At 37.1% G+C, this 12,228-nt stretch overlaps 1 protein-coding gene across 1 annotated transcript; it reads left to right on the top strand.

The window, feature by feature from the left end:
* Window positions 1-772: 772 nt before the first annotated feature.
* Window positions 773-10,632, top strand: LOC107094216 (complexin-4-like). Its single transcript, XM_015389718.1, has 3 exons — window positions 773-939; window positions 8,504-8,591; window positions 10,375-10,632. The coding sequence occupies exons 1-3, from the start codon at window positions 773-775 to the stop codon at window positions 10,591-10,593; spliced, it is 474 nt and encodes a 157-aa protein (XP_015245204.1). The 3' UTR covers window positions 10,594-10,632.
* Window positions 10,633-12,228: the final 1,596 nt, after the last annotated feature.

Below are 12,228 nucleotides of genomic sequence, written 5' to 3'. Positions count from 1 at the left end.
CATGTCATTACATGCCGTTACGTTACATTTATCCTTTTTTTTTTAGAAGCTGCAACAGGAGTTGATGCAAAATATTGTGGCCTTTCTCCATTTTTAAGATTTTCTAGCTTCTGATTTCATAATGACATATATTTGGGAATTTCTCCTTATGTCTGAACTAGAGCTGTTGTGTCTAAATGTAACCACAAAAGAGTAATTAAGGAAATAGAAGATTGTTCTCTGCAGACACACCCTGGAAAATGCAGAGTAAAATTTAAATGAACAGCAATGACACAGATAAACAGAGCCAGTTTCGTCTTCTAAAGTAAGGGCTTAATGTTTATCAAGCTTACTGCACACAATACCTTCAACAAAATGAAAATATAGACTCATTATTTAATCAATCCAAAAATGTTTCTTCATCACTATGACATCTATGTAGTTATGTGTCTCTAACATAATTATTCTCCATAAGGTAGCTTGGTTATGACAACAACAACTGTGACAGCGTTCACGACCAGCAAGTATGTGGCTCTGTGGCTCTAGACCATCTGTTACACTGTTTAGATATGAGATAAGCTCTTTATTGGTTTTACTTGAGCAGCAAGTTATTGATACACCCTAATCATCATGATACACTATAGACAAGGTTTCAAGTGGGGTGTTTACATACTGGGCAACTCTTTTAGATACATTATCAATGAGAAAATATTGAGAAATTAATTTGCCATAAACTTTTCTTTTCTCTCCTCAAGTCATTCCAAGTTAGACTCAACAACCTTTTTAAACAGCTATGGCATTTCTTATGAATCAAATGTTGGGCAGTAAGTTAAAGGGGTTTTCTGATGGAGCTGGTGAAGGTGACGGAAAGGCTGGAGCAGGTGGTAAAGAAACGGCCGAGTCCAAAGGCATGTCCAGGGAGGAGTTTGAAGAATACCAGAAGCAGCTGGTGGAAGAAAAGTAAGTAAAAAAAAAAAAAAAAGCTTTCGTTACCAATACGTTTATACCAAAACCTGATTAAACAAAAATGCAAGTAATTGAAAAGCGGATTTTGAGGGGGGAAAGCACTTTTAGCATAATTAAAAAAATACATGTTGCGTAAATATTTTATCATTTTAAAACTTGTCAACATAACATATTTTAATGAAAAATATAAATGCCTTCATCAGCTAAAATCATTTTAGAACAAACAAACTTCTGTATGTTATACACACCTAAGTAGCCTCTTGGATGGAAAGTGAAACATCTTCTAGAAAACTTCACATCCAGTTGCCTAGGCTGAACTTTTTCAAGCATGACCATGACCTGGATGACTGAGAATCTTCACAGATATATTATAAAATTAAACGCAAGCTTTGTGAAGAACATAAAATATGCATCCCTTCCATTTTTTTCTGAAAAATATTTAAAAGGAAGCCTGGGAGAAACTACACTGTATGAATCCATAGCATTTATTTCCTGCTTTATGACATTGATATGGCATGTGGCAAAGGTTTGTACCTACTATGATTCTTACAAAGACAAATTTATATATGAATACAACACTTTATCTTAAAGTCAGGGGTGCATCTTCTTTTCCAACGATACAATTTTGCAAACAAGCATGATTAAAAAAACGTTCCTCATAATGACAAAAAGTAGTTTTTTTAAGGAGCACACAATAAAATATATTGTTTCTGCAGAGTAAACACAATTTGATAACTGATTAGAATCATAAGAAATGTCAAATTTTGTTTGCTGCAAAATATCAGGTAAACATGTTATAACAACACTGCTGCTAAACACCTTAATAATAAAAGCGACTTTAATTAACTCACATTTTCCAGATTTTTTTTATTTTTTATTATTTTAATTTCCCCACCAGTTCTTGTCACTCTCCTATGATCATTATTCATTTTTTGTGATGGTTAACACAGTAAGTATCTATTTTGTATTATCATGTGTGTGCATTCTGTGTGTGAGCTCTGCAAGTCAATTTAAGTTAATATTTTCAAGTTGGTGTCCCAATGGGTGAAGATGATCGTAACCAGGGAAACATCCTACAGGCAAGCACAAATCTGATCAAGTATCTGCAGTTATTTAGGCAAGCCCTGAAAATCAATCATATAACACTTTGAAAGTAAAGTGAAGATGTCAACATGGATACATTGCAGACGTTAGATTCCACACTGTCTGTGGTAATTGCCTTGTCAAAGGCAGGGAACAAACGGAGCTCATGATACTGAGATAAGGAAGCTCTTCAGAATGTATGCATGGTGAGATCCAGGACAAAAACAATACAGACCCTGAAGTACATCAGGACACCTTGATTATGAGCTGCTAAATCCCTGAAGCAGAAGAACGCAGAGTGTAAAACAACCATTAGGAGGAACCATTAATGAGAGAGAAGTATCTTTACACCGTGTACTACAAAAGGTTTGAGGAAGCATTATGTTCAATCCAATTATTAAACAGTTCTATACTGAAACACAGCCCATACATAGGCACTGATCAAGGGATATAAAGAACACCATAATTAAGTGGCTGGAATAGTGTACAGTAGTGGCAAGTATGAACTGGAGGCAGCACAGTCAAAGTAGGAAAAGCTCACACGACAGGTTAAAAATGATAATGCTAAAGATGCTAAAGATTCTGTTGGCCTTCACAATCCAAGTGTATGTTGCACCTTTTGTGAAAATTCTTATGTGAGCACAAAATAGAGAAATTGAATTGGAGAGCATTACAACTTTTCAGAATCAGAAACAGCTCTATTGCCAAGTGCTGCACCACTCATATCAGCAAGTTGTTTTGGTGAAAAATGTATTACATACAGACTTGTAAGCATACAGTTAAAGTAAATAAAGAGAAGAATATATCATTTGGAATAAAGAAATGCAAGTTGTACAGAAAGGGCACTGTGGCAGATAAAATGAACAACTGTATGAAGTCAGGCTTTCTTCCTCCAATAGAAAATTGACAGTTGGGAACTTCAGCCTTGTCAATGACATCAGTGTCAGATGGGAATAAAGCAGTTTTTCTAGCGGGATGTTGAGGTCCTGGTTAAACGTTGCCTTCTGCCAGAGGAAAGAGTTTGAAACAGTTTGTGACCAGGGTGGGAGGGGTCATCTGCAATTATACCTGCTTGGCTTTGTGTTCTGGATGAGTGCAGTTCCTCAAAAGAAGGAAGATTTTAACCGATCACCCTCTATGCAGAGCAGACTATACACTGCAGCCTTCCTTTGTCCCTGGTGGTGGCAGCAGTGTACCAGATGGTGATAGTACACTGCTGACAAAATGACAATAAAAGTCTAAGTCTGGAGAATGAGAGGATAGACTCAAAGATGGGCCTGGGGGGTTCTTTCCTCTCTGCTTTTTGGTCAACAGGAAAAACAGTAGATGGGAAATAACTTGTGGATAAGTGGAGATGGTTTGTCAAGGCCCCATATTACTAGCTACATATGCTGCAACAGTCTGTTTTTAAAGTCTGTGATTCCTCTGCAGGTGGAGTCAGGCATGCTTGCCAGGATGAACTTGTCTTGCAACAGGGCTAGGTTTATGGTGCTGAAGGCACGGCTGAAGTCTACAAACATGTTCCTGGCATAGGTTCCTGGAGTTTATTTACATCTACAGACCTTATTGCTCTACAGGCAAACTACAGCAGAACCAGAAAAGGGCCTGTAATGAATTTTAGGTCAGCACAAGGAGTCCAAAGGACTTCATTGCTACTGGGTTCAGGGCAATATGTCTAAGGCAATGTAGTCCTGTGGCCCTTGTTTGTTTTTGGGGGAACGGGGTGATTATGGAGGGGGCTATGAACCAGAGTGGAGCATGGCATGTCTCCCATAAGGTGATACAAATGTATGTGAAAACCAGAGACAGCTGATCAGCACAGTGGAAAAAAGATGGATGGGAAGATTTGATCTGGTCCAGCTGCTTCAGACTGGAAAACTGAATATAGTTCACAGTATGGAGCTTCATTTAGCTTCTTTTGCTATTTTCTTATTTTTCTCATGGTTTTTCAAAATCCAACTTGGAATGTACACCAGAGAAGGAGTGCATTAGCCATCAAATTATTTAATTTAAAACAACGGAGGTTTGATTTCTCCTACTTTTAACACCTTGCTTCTCCTCAGCAAAGGGAACTTCTCAGTCTCAGTTTCACCTGGCTGGTTTCTGGGAATGGTGTCACAGCTTACTTTAAAGCAATCCTGTTGAGTCTAAAAAATATGAAAACCTGTCATTTATTTCAGTGCAAAGCAATATTAGCAGTACAAGCTGATGTTGAGGTATTATTCTAATTTTCTTTTTGTTAAAATAATACCATTATTAACCTAATAACTTAGATAAGAGATAAGATTAGAAAAAATGTGGCACAAGTTCAAAGAAAAATCAGCTGTTAGCTTTAGGAGGGGATTTATTTTCCTTGGGGCTCAAATTAAATAGAGGCAGGTGACATGCCAGGTTATAAATTGCCTCTGAACAATAATTATTTCATTAATTAACATATGAGGCTCAACACTTTGTTGCCAGTGTTGGCAAATGATGTGGCAGTCTTCACAGGACGAATCAGGATATCTAGAGAATCTTGTCTGAGCTTTCCCTCTTTACAAATCCCCTTCAGAGGATTGTTTTGTTTCCAAATTGAAGGATTGGCTGCAGCTGCAAAGAATAGTAGATAACTGAGGAAAACAAAAAGAATAACTTTATGTTACACAAATTTGAATTATTTTAAAGCTAAATCTTGATTGCACGTTGGACTCATCTAAAATAACATCTAGCTTGGCATTAATCAGTCAGGACATGTCAAAGTAGTGAAAATTCTTTATATTGTTCAGGACTCAGCTTAGGTCATTTTAATAGGACATTTTAATGGCTGCTTTTTTGTTTGTTTGAATACTTTAAAACATTCATGTTTCTCAATGACTGTTTGAATATGGATGTACTCTCAGTAGCTGCAGTCTGTTCTTTTTTTAAACTGTGTCTCCATGACACAGTTTGGCCACTTGTGATGCACCTTTGACATCAGCGGATGTGGGCTGGGTTTAGCAGGTAGCTTTAGCGGTTTATTTACTGAAATTAGACAGAGAAGCAGATAAAGCTTGTGTGTAAATAACCTGTCAGGATAGAAGCCACCATTAAACTCATCTCTTAGCCAGGGCACTTTAAAACAATAATTATTTAATCATCTTAAACTCTGAGGCTGAACTTTTTCGTTACCTTCAATTGGGAACAATTTAATTGTTTTTGACAAATATCGTGGCAGGGTTGCAGGTCCAAGCAAGATATCTAGCAAATCCTATCTGGCCTTTTGAGTCACTCACAAATTAGATGACGGGAAACTTGTAATAAAATTAAAGTCTTATCGCCAACAACTTAAGAAGAAAGTTAGACTAGGTTTACCTTTTTTTGTGCCTCAAACAACTGAAATTCATGCTACTTTTTTCAGGGTCTGCATGGTTACTGATTGCTGTCCTTTTCTTTCTTTTTCCAACAATCCACAAAAATCTCTTCAAACTGACCAATGGTAAAAGTGTGAATCTGTCTGTTGCAACTTTTGTGCTGGTCTGACTAATTGTGTGCGAGTAGGAGCTGAAACTCCAGCATACGAGGCATATGAGATAAGAGTACAGTCCTGACCAAGACATCAAGTAACGGAGGATTTATGCCAAGCTGTTGCTCCTGTGAAGGCTAATCTTATTAAATCAGGGTTAGAGCAGACCACCCCTAAATAGACAAGACAAATCCAGCAAATAGGAAACTGACAGGTATCTGTTAGAATTACATTATTGCAAAATTGGGCTAATAACACTATTGACGTCAGTTAGAGGTAAATCTGAGTTCAGCAGGTTAGTTCGTGATGGTTTAACTTAGAGCAATTCAGCTGAGACGCAGTGTAAAGTACTTTGCACCAGACATGGGCAATGTGGAGTCAACAAGTCATCTCCATGTCATGTATTTAATCTCCCCAGCCAATTAACCAGGTGAGTCCAATCTGCACAGGTTAATTCACGGTGAAGATTGGACTCACCTGCTTCAGTGGCTGGGTAGAACAAATATATGATATGGAGATGACTTGTTGACTCCACATTGCCCATGTCTGCTTTGCACACCAGCTTTGCTTTAAAAAGGCACACATCTGTATGGCATTTTAAAGCTCCAGTCAGTATCCCAACAATCAATAAGAAGAGGATAAATATAATGGTAAAAAGAGTGAAAAAGAGTTTTACACCCTGACATTTAATTATCATTGATTTAAATTTAAGGAGAACCTAAAAGCACAGAGCTTTAACTAAATAAAGAGCTTTGGCTAAATAAAGTTCTAACATTACCCATTACAAGGAATTGGAAGAAAGATACAGAAACCAGGCATCTAAAGATGCATGAAAACCAATTACCAGACAGACAGACAGACAGGAGAGAAGTGGACACAGCTGATGAGGATAAAAACAATGAGGTGAGAAGGAAAGGAGGATTGGGAGGAAAAGGTGATTCAAATATAAACATGAATATTATCAACTACATCCCAAAACAATTAATAGATTTCAATACAAAGAATATAAACAATGACGCAGTGGCCAGGTTTGGCCATCCAGGGACCCGTTTACACTGACCGGTGGCTGAAAACAAACTTATAAGTGAATAATTACTGTATTTTTGTTTTTCATTTATTTGTATTATACTTATAATTAAAATGCCAAATTAGTTGAGACATTCTACTTCAGAGTATTCCTGCTTCCACCCTCTGTCTAAGAGGGGAACCAGAGGTGGTGAATTACGTCCAACAAATCCCCTGATAAGGGTGGCCAATGGTTGGCTTAGGGCACAGGTGTTAAACTGATTCCAGAAAGTGCTGCAGGTTTTCTTTCCAACTGAACAATAGCACATCAGACTCCATTCATATCATCAAGTCATCATGTTGAGATTGGACCACCTTGACAAGATGACTGGAGTCTGGTGTGCTATTGCTTGGTTGGAAAGAAAACCTACAGCCACATGGCCCTTTCTGGAACCAGTTTGACATCCCTGGCTTAGGGTGATCATGGCCACCCCTTCCCCTCCAAAGATAATAATAATGAAACTAGAAAACACTTGACAATAAAAAACAGCAAACTTATATTGTGGTATAGCTATTTTTAAAATGTACTAATTTGTTGTACAATAATGTTTAAAAAAGTAAGAATGAGCTGAAAAACCCCCCACTTGTTTCCAGGTGTTTTTTTTTTAAATAATAAAAATATAATATTTTACTTAATATGTGTGAATACAAAATAATTTCTTGTTGTAGTTTTAAAATGTAAAAAGCAGGGAATAATTAATTGTTTTATGTTCAACCCTGCTAACATGAAACAATTGTGTAAAAGTAACTAAATATGATTAGATAAATGCCAAAAAAGGGTTGCATTCTTTTTCTCAGTGTAAAGACTGGAGGCTGGATGGACCTTCCAGCAAAACAAACTTAAAATGTCACCATGGACAAAATTAAATTCATACATCAAAGTATATTCATGTCTTTAAGTAATCCAAACCCACACCTTATCAAGAATCTGTGGCAAGACCTGGAAACCAACGTACTAGATGGTTTTCCTCAAATTTGACTGAGCTTTGGATACTTTATAATAATAATAATAATACATTTTATTTAAAAAGGCGCCTTTCTGGACACTCAAGGTCACCGTACAAAAGCATAAAAGCACAGTGTCAGAAACAAAATAGAAACATTTAAAAATTACAGAGGCTGTGACAGTGAAATTGATATTTAAAGAGAATACGCAATCTTAAGCAGATGGGTTTTGAGTTGCATTTTAAAATGGAGAATTGAGTCTTCCATGGAGGAACTATTAATAGTAACTTGGAAACTGTCGGTTTTGGAAAGAGTTGATTTGGTGCCAATGAGGAGCACCTCAGTTTTACTACTGTTTAATTGAAGGAAGTTGTTGGTGAACCAGGCTTTTAATTCACAGATGCAATTTGTGAGGGAGGCGGGCGGAAGGGAGGACGATGGTTGCGTGCTGAGGTAGAGCTGGGTGTCATCGGCATAGCAATGGAAGTGGATGTTAAATTTGCGGAAGATATTGCCAAAGGGAAGGAGATAGATGATGAAGAGCAGGGGCCCCAGGACAGAGCCCTGAGGTGACGGGGGAGGGGGTGGATTTGAGGGTCTTCAGTTGAATGAACTGAGTTATATGAAAGAAAGGGCAAAAACAATCCCTTCCACTTTTTGATGTGCCCAAAAAAAGAGCAACAATGGAAGCAGAATAGCCAAATCAACTCAGATAGGATGTATGTGCACAAACCATTTAATGGGGTGATGCTGCTGGTGCTGAGACACCAAGTTACAAAAGGCTTTGCTCTTTGCCACCTGCTCTGCCAATCCTTTAACTTTTTAATACCATGCCCTTCAGCTGTAATACCAGTAAAACAATACTATGAATGAATGCCAGAGTATGTGAGGTTGCTGTAAAATAAAGTTTTAATTGTCTATGTAAATGTTATTCTTTCTATGAGCCAACTTTGCAGTCTTATCGGAAGTCTTTGTGTTCTGCAGGATTGAGCGAGACAAAGACTTTGCAACCAAGAAGGCTGAGAGGGCAAACCTGAGAGTTGCACTCAGAGATAAATACCGTCTACCTGATGTAAGTACAACTCTAATCATTCTACGTCTCCTTAATTGTAAATATCAGAATTTATAATAAAAATCTATGGATATCAATTATTGTTAATCCTTGGCTGTTTATGACAAAATAGCTATGTGTTCTGGAAAGTATGTAAGGGCTATGCACTGATTGATAGCAACATATATCTTTGTGATGCACCTTTATGAACAGATGACCTGTACAGAATGTACGCTGCCAACTATAACTGTATGCTGTTCTGGAAGGAGACACTGTCTCTGTTCAAGATGCTCAGTTTAGTTCAGTTTATTGATGTAGAACCAATTCACAGCAAATAGTAGTGTCAGGCCAATTTCCAAAATAAAGAAAAAGATATAAAATTCATACAGATAATTGTACAATTTAATTTAATTTTTGATTCAAATTGGTAAAAAAAAGATGTCCTTCTAAATAAAAACTCACCCAACTGCATTAATTCGGAGACTTTTAGCATTTACTCTTTCTGGCTAAATGTAGTGAGAGTTTAGACTTGATTGCAATCAGTCATTCTGAACATGCATGTGCATTAGGGGAATTCACCTTTAACACTAACAAAGTGCTATAAACTAAGCCTGAAATGAAAGCAAGTACCGTAGATTGCCACTAGGAGGCTGGGAACAGTGCTAGCACGATGTGTAAATGGTTGTAAGGAACCAAGCTCGGCATGGTTAACTGATCTAAACTCGGATTGGTTTCAAAGGGGTAGTGTAAATGGGGCTAATGTCTCATTAAACAGCAGAAAAATGTTATCTCTCTTCCAAACATATTTGCACAAAGGTAATGGAGCCTTTTGCACATCTTTGAATTGAACAGCATGGTTGTGCTGTAGGTGGTGGAGGTTGGATGTGTTTCTTTGGGTAGTCCCGACAGTTTTTAGACAAACTTTGCATTTCATCTTCTTTTGCTCAACATCTTTGGTGTAATTTTGGTGCCACCAAGCTGATCGAGCAGTAAGAACAATGTGCATCATTTAAACTCTCACACCCTCACTCAAACCTGCCGTGGAGTTTGGAAGCTGAGGCAGAGGCAAATTTGGAAAAACAGATTTATTTTATGTCTCACTGGGGCAACTTTAATAAATGTGATGAGAGTAATTGAATATAATGAGAGCATATAAACATACATTTTAAAGAAGTGCTTGCAATTAAGTAATAAATCTCATTGTGGTGAAACAATGTTATATGACTACATTGAAAATAAGAAACAAGCCATGGTTTTGTACCGTATTCCTGCATATCCCCCCCCCAACTCATCAGCGACTGATGTGCTGATAAGTTTAAAACCTTGAAACAGATAAATATAATGTTTTGTTTCATAACTGCAAAGGAAACAGAGTGTAAAGCAAGCCCTGCAAGAAGGTGCTTCATTGCCGGAATATCAATCCTACACAATGTGCACAAATATAGACTCTCTCTGGGTAACTTAGTCACATCAGCTTCCATTTTTATAACAAATGAGGAAAGGGGATAATAATGTATATGCCGTAAAGCAGTGTAAACATTTGTAGATGTTTTGTGTGCCAGGGTTACTGACCCCCTCCTCAAAGTTTCTTTGTGCCAGTGAAAACAATACAGACCCCCTCAGGCCATGTCAGAGGTGTTATTCAACTAGTTGTGAGTCAAGGTATAATCACAAAAGTTATGAAAATATTTAACGAAGGTGGAAAGATTACTTAGTGCTGGGTTAAATGTTTAAATAAATAAATATTTTAAATGACATATAATACATTTATTAAGATATTATGTTTTCTCCATGATTTTAACAGAGCGCTCAAGACAGTGCAATGATTCAGATGGCTGGGGATGATGTCGATCTCCCAGAGGAGCTGGCCAAAATGGTTGATGAAGATGAGGAGGAAGAGGAGGCCAATGATTCTTTCCTCAACAAGATTCAAAACATGGACTTGGATGCACTGAAGACCACAGCCCAGAGCAAAGTGACTGAGCTAAGGCAGACAGCTGAGGAGAAATGTATCCTCATGTAAATCCTAATGTCAGTTCAGGCTCCTCACCCAGGCTAATTTTACTATTCAAATTAGACTATTGTGCAACTATTGTTTGCACAACAAGTTGTGGTTCTGCAGTGCTTCTGTTCAACAAGGTAATTTGTCTACAGAAATGTTTTGTTTTTTTATGTGAAGCTTTATATGACTTTTTCAACCCTAAAAAACATAGAAGAAGCTATTCTAAAAATTATTATATAAATGTGTTTATGTGATTCATGTTTTTAAAATGTGATAAATGTCTGTTTCAATTAATATATTGTTTTTTGTGGATTCCTATTTTTTAAAATGATTCCTAGATAGTTTACTTCTACTCTTTAAGTCTATAAGGCATGCATTCAGGACAAATGTATCCTGAGTGTTTTAGGTCTGTCACTGATTTAGTATACGTGGTTTATAGTTCCCTTCAAAAGTATTAAAAACCCTTGAACTTTTCCAGACACTTAAATATTTGGTATTGGGAATGTAGGCAGTAGAAGAAGGCGGAACACCCCCCCCTTTCACAAATATAATTTCAATAAAGAGGATGCATTGCAGCAATCCCTTTTAATAAGGACAACCAAAAAGAAAGACAGATAGTCAATCTAGTTGGTTAAATCAACCAATGGCTTGTTCAGAAACTTATCAAGCCATTGGTTTTGGATCAACCTATTCAATTGGTTAAAACAATGGCAACTGATGGTTTACTAATCTCACTGTTTGGCTGTAGTCAGGTGTAGTGTGTAATAGTTATGGACCTAGAGAACAGTTACAATGATGTGTATATGTAGAGCATGCAAATCTCCGTATTAGCTTGGTTGTACCATTGGTAGTAGTGTTAAATTCCAGGAAATGTTAATGGTAATGGTGGCAGGAGTTTGCCCTGCAACCAAAGGATTGTGGGTTCAAACTCCATCCTTGTCTATCAAAGTTTCTATAGTACTCAACCAATACTTTGGTTAAAGTGGCCAATTTGTTTGCTTTGCCATTTAACCAATATAGAGTGGTGAAATACACTACCAAATTAGATTTGTTGTTCTAACCAAAATATTCTTTGGATATCTAGCAGCCAGATTGGTCAAATTCAACCAATTTTTTTTTCCGTTGTATTGAGCAATCTTTTTTTTGTGCTGATAGAAAGATAGACAGGCAGACAGACAGAAAGATAGATAGACAAACAGGATAAGTCTGTTTGTAATAAATGTACAGGGGAAAAAAGACTTCATACTTGGATATTTTATCTCTTAGCCACAGTTATAGTAAAGATTAACTAAAATTACGTCATACCAGTGATTCCCAATAATGTTTTTTATTGAACCCTAAGAAAGGACAAGTCAAGATCAGCTAATCATTACAAGGTGCCTTCCTTCACAAGAGCACTGGTGAAGGAATTTACAGGAATTTACTGCTTTGAAGATGAAAAAAACTATCAACTAAAAGTGTTTGTGGAGGTTAATACAGGGTACAACAATAATTCAACTGTACTCTCAGTAGCTGCAGTCTGTTCTTTTTTTTAACTGTGTCTCCATGACACAGTTTGGCCACTTGTGATGCACCTTTGACATCAGCGGATGTGGGCTGGGTTTAGCAGGTAGCTTTAGCGGTTTATTTACTGAAATTAGACAGAGAAGCAGATAA

Source organism: Cyprinodon variegatus, unplaced genomic scaffold (genome assembly GCF_000732505.1).
Source record: "Cyprinodon variegatus isolate N-32 unplaced genomic scaffold, C_variegatus-1.0 Scaffold471, whole genome shotgun sequence".
NCBI lineage: Eukaryota > Metazoa > Chordata > Actinopteri > Cyprinodontiformes > Cyprinodontidae > Cyprinodon > Cyprinodon variegatus.
This window is presented reverse-complemented; position numbering and strand designations above follow the sequence as displayed.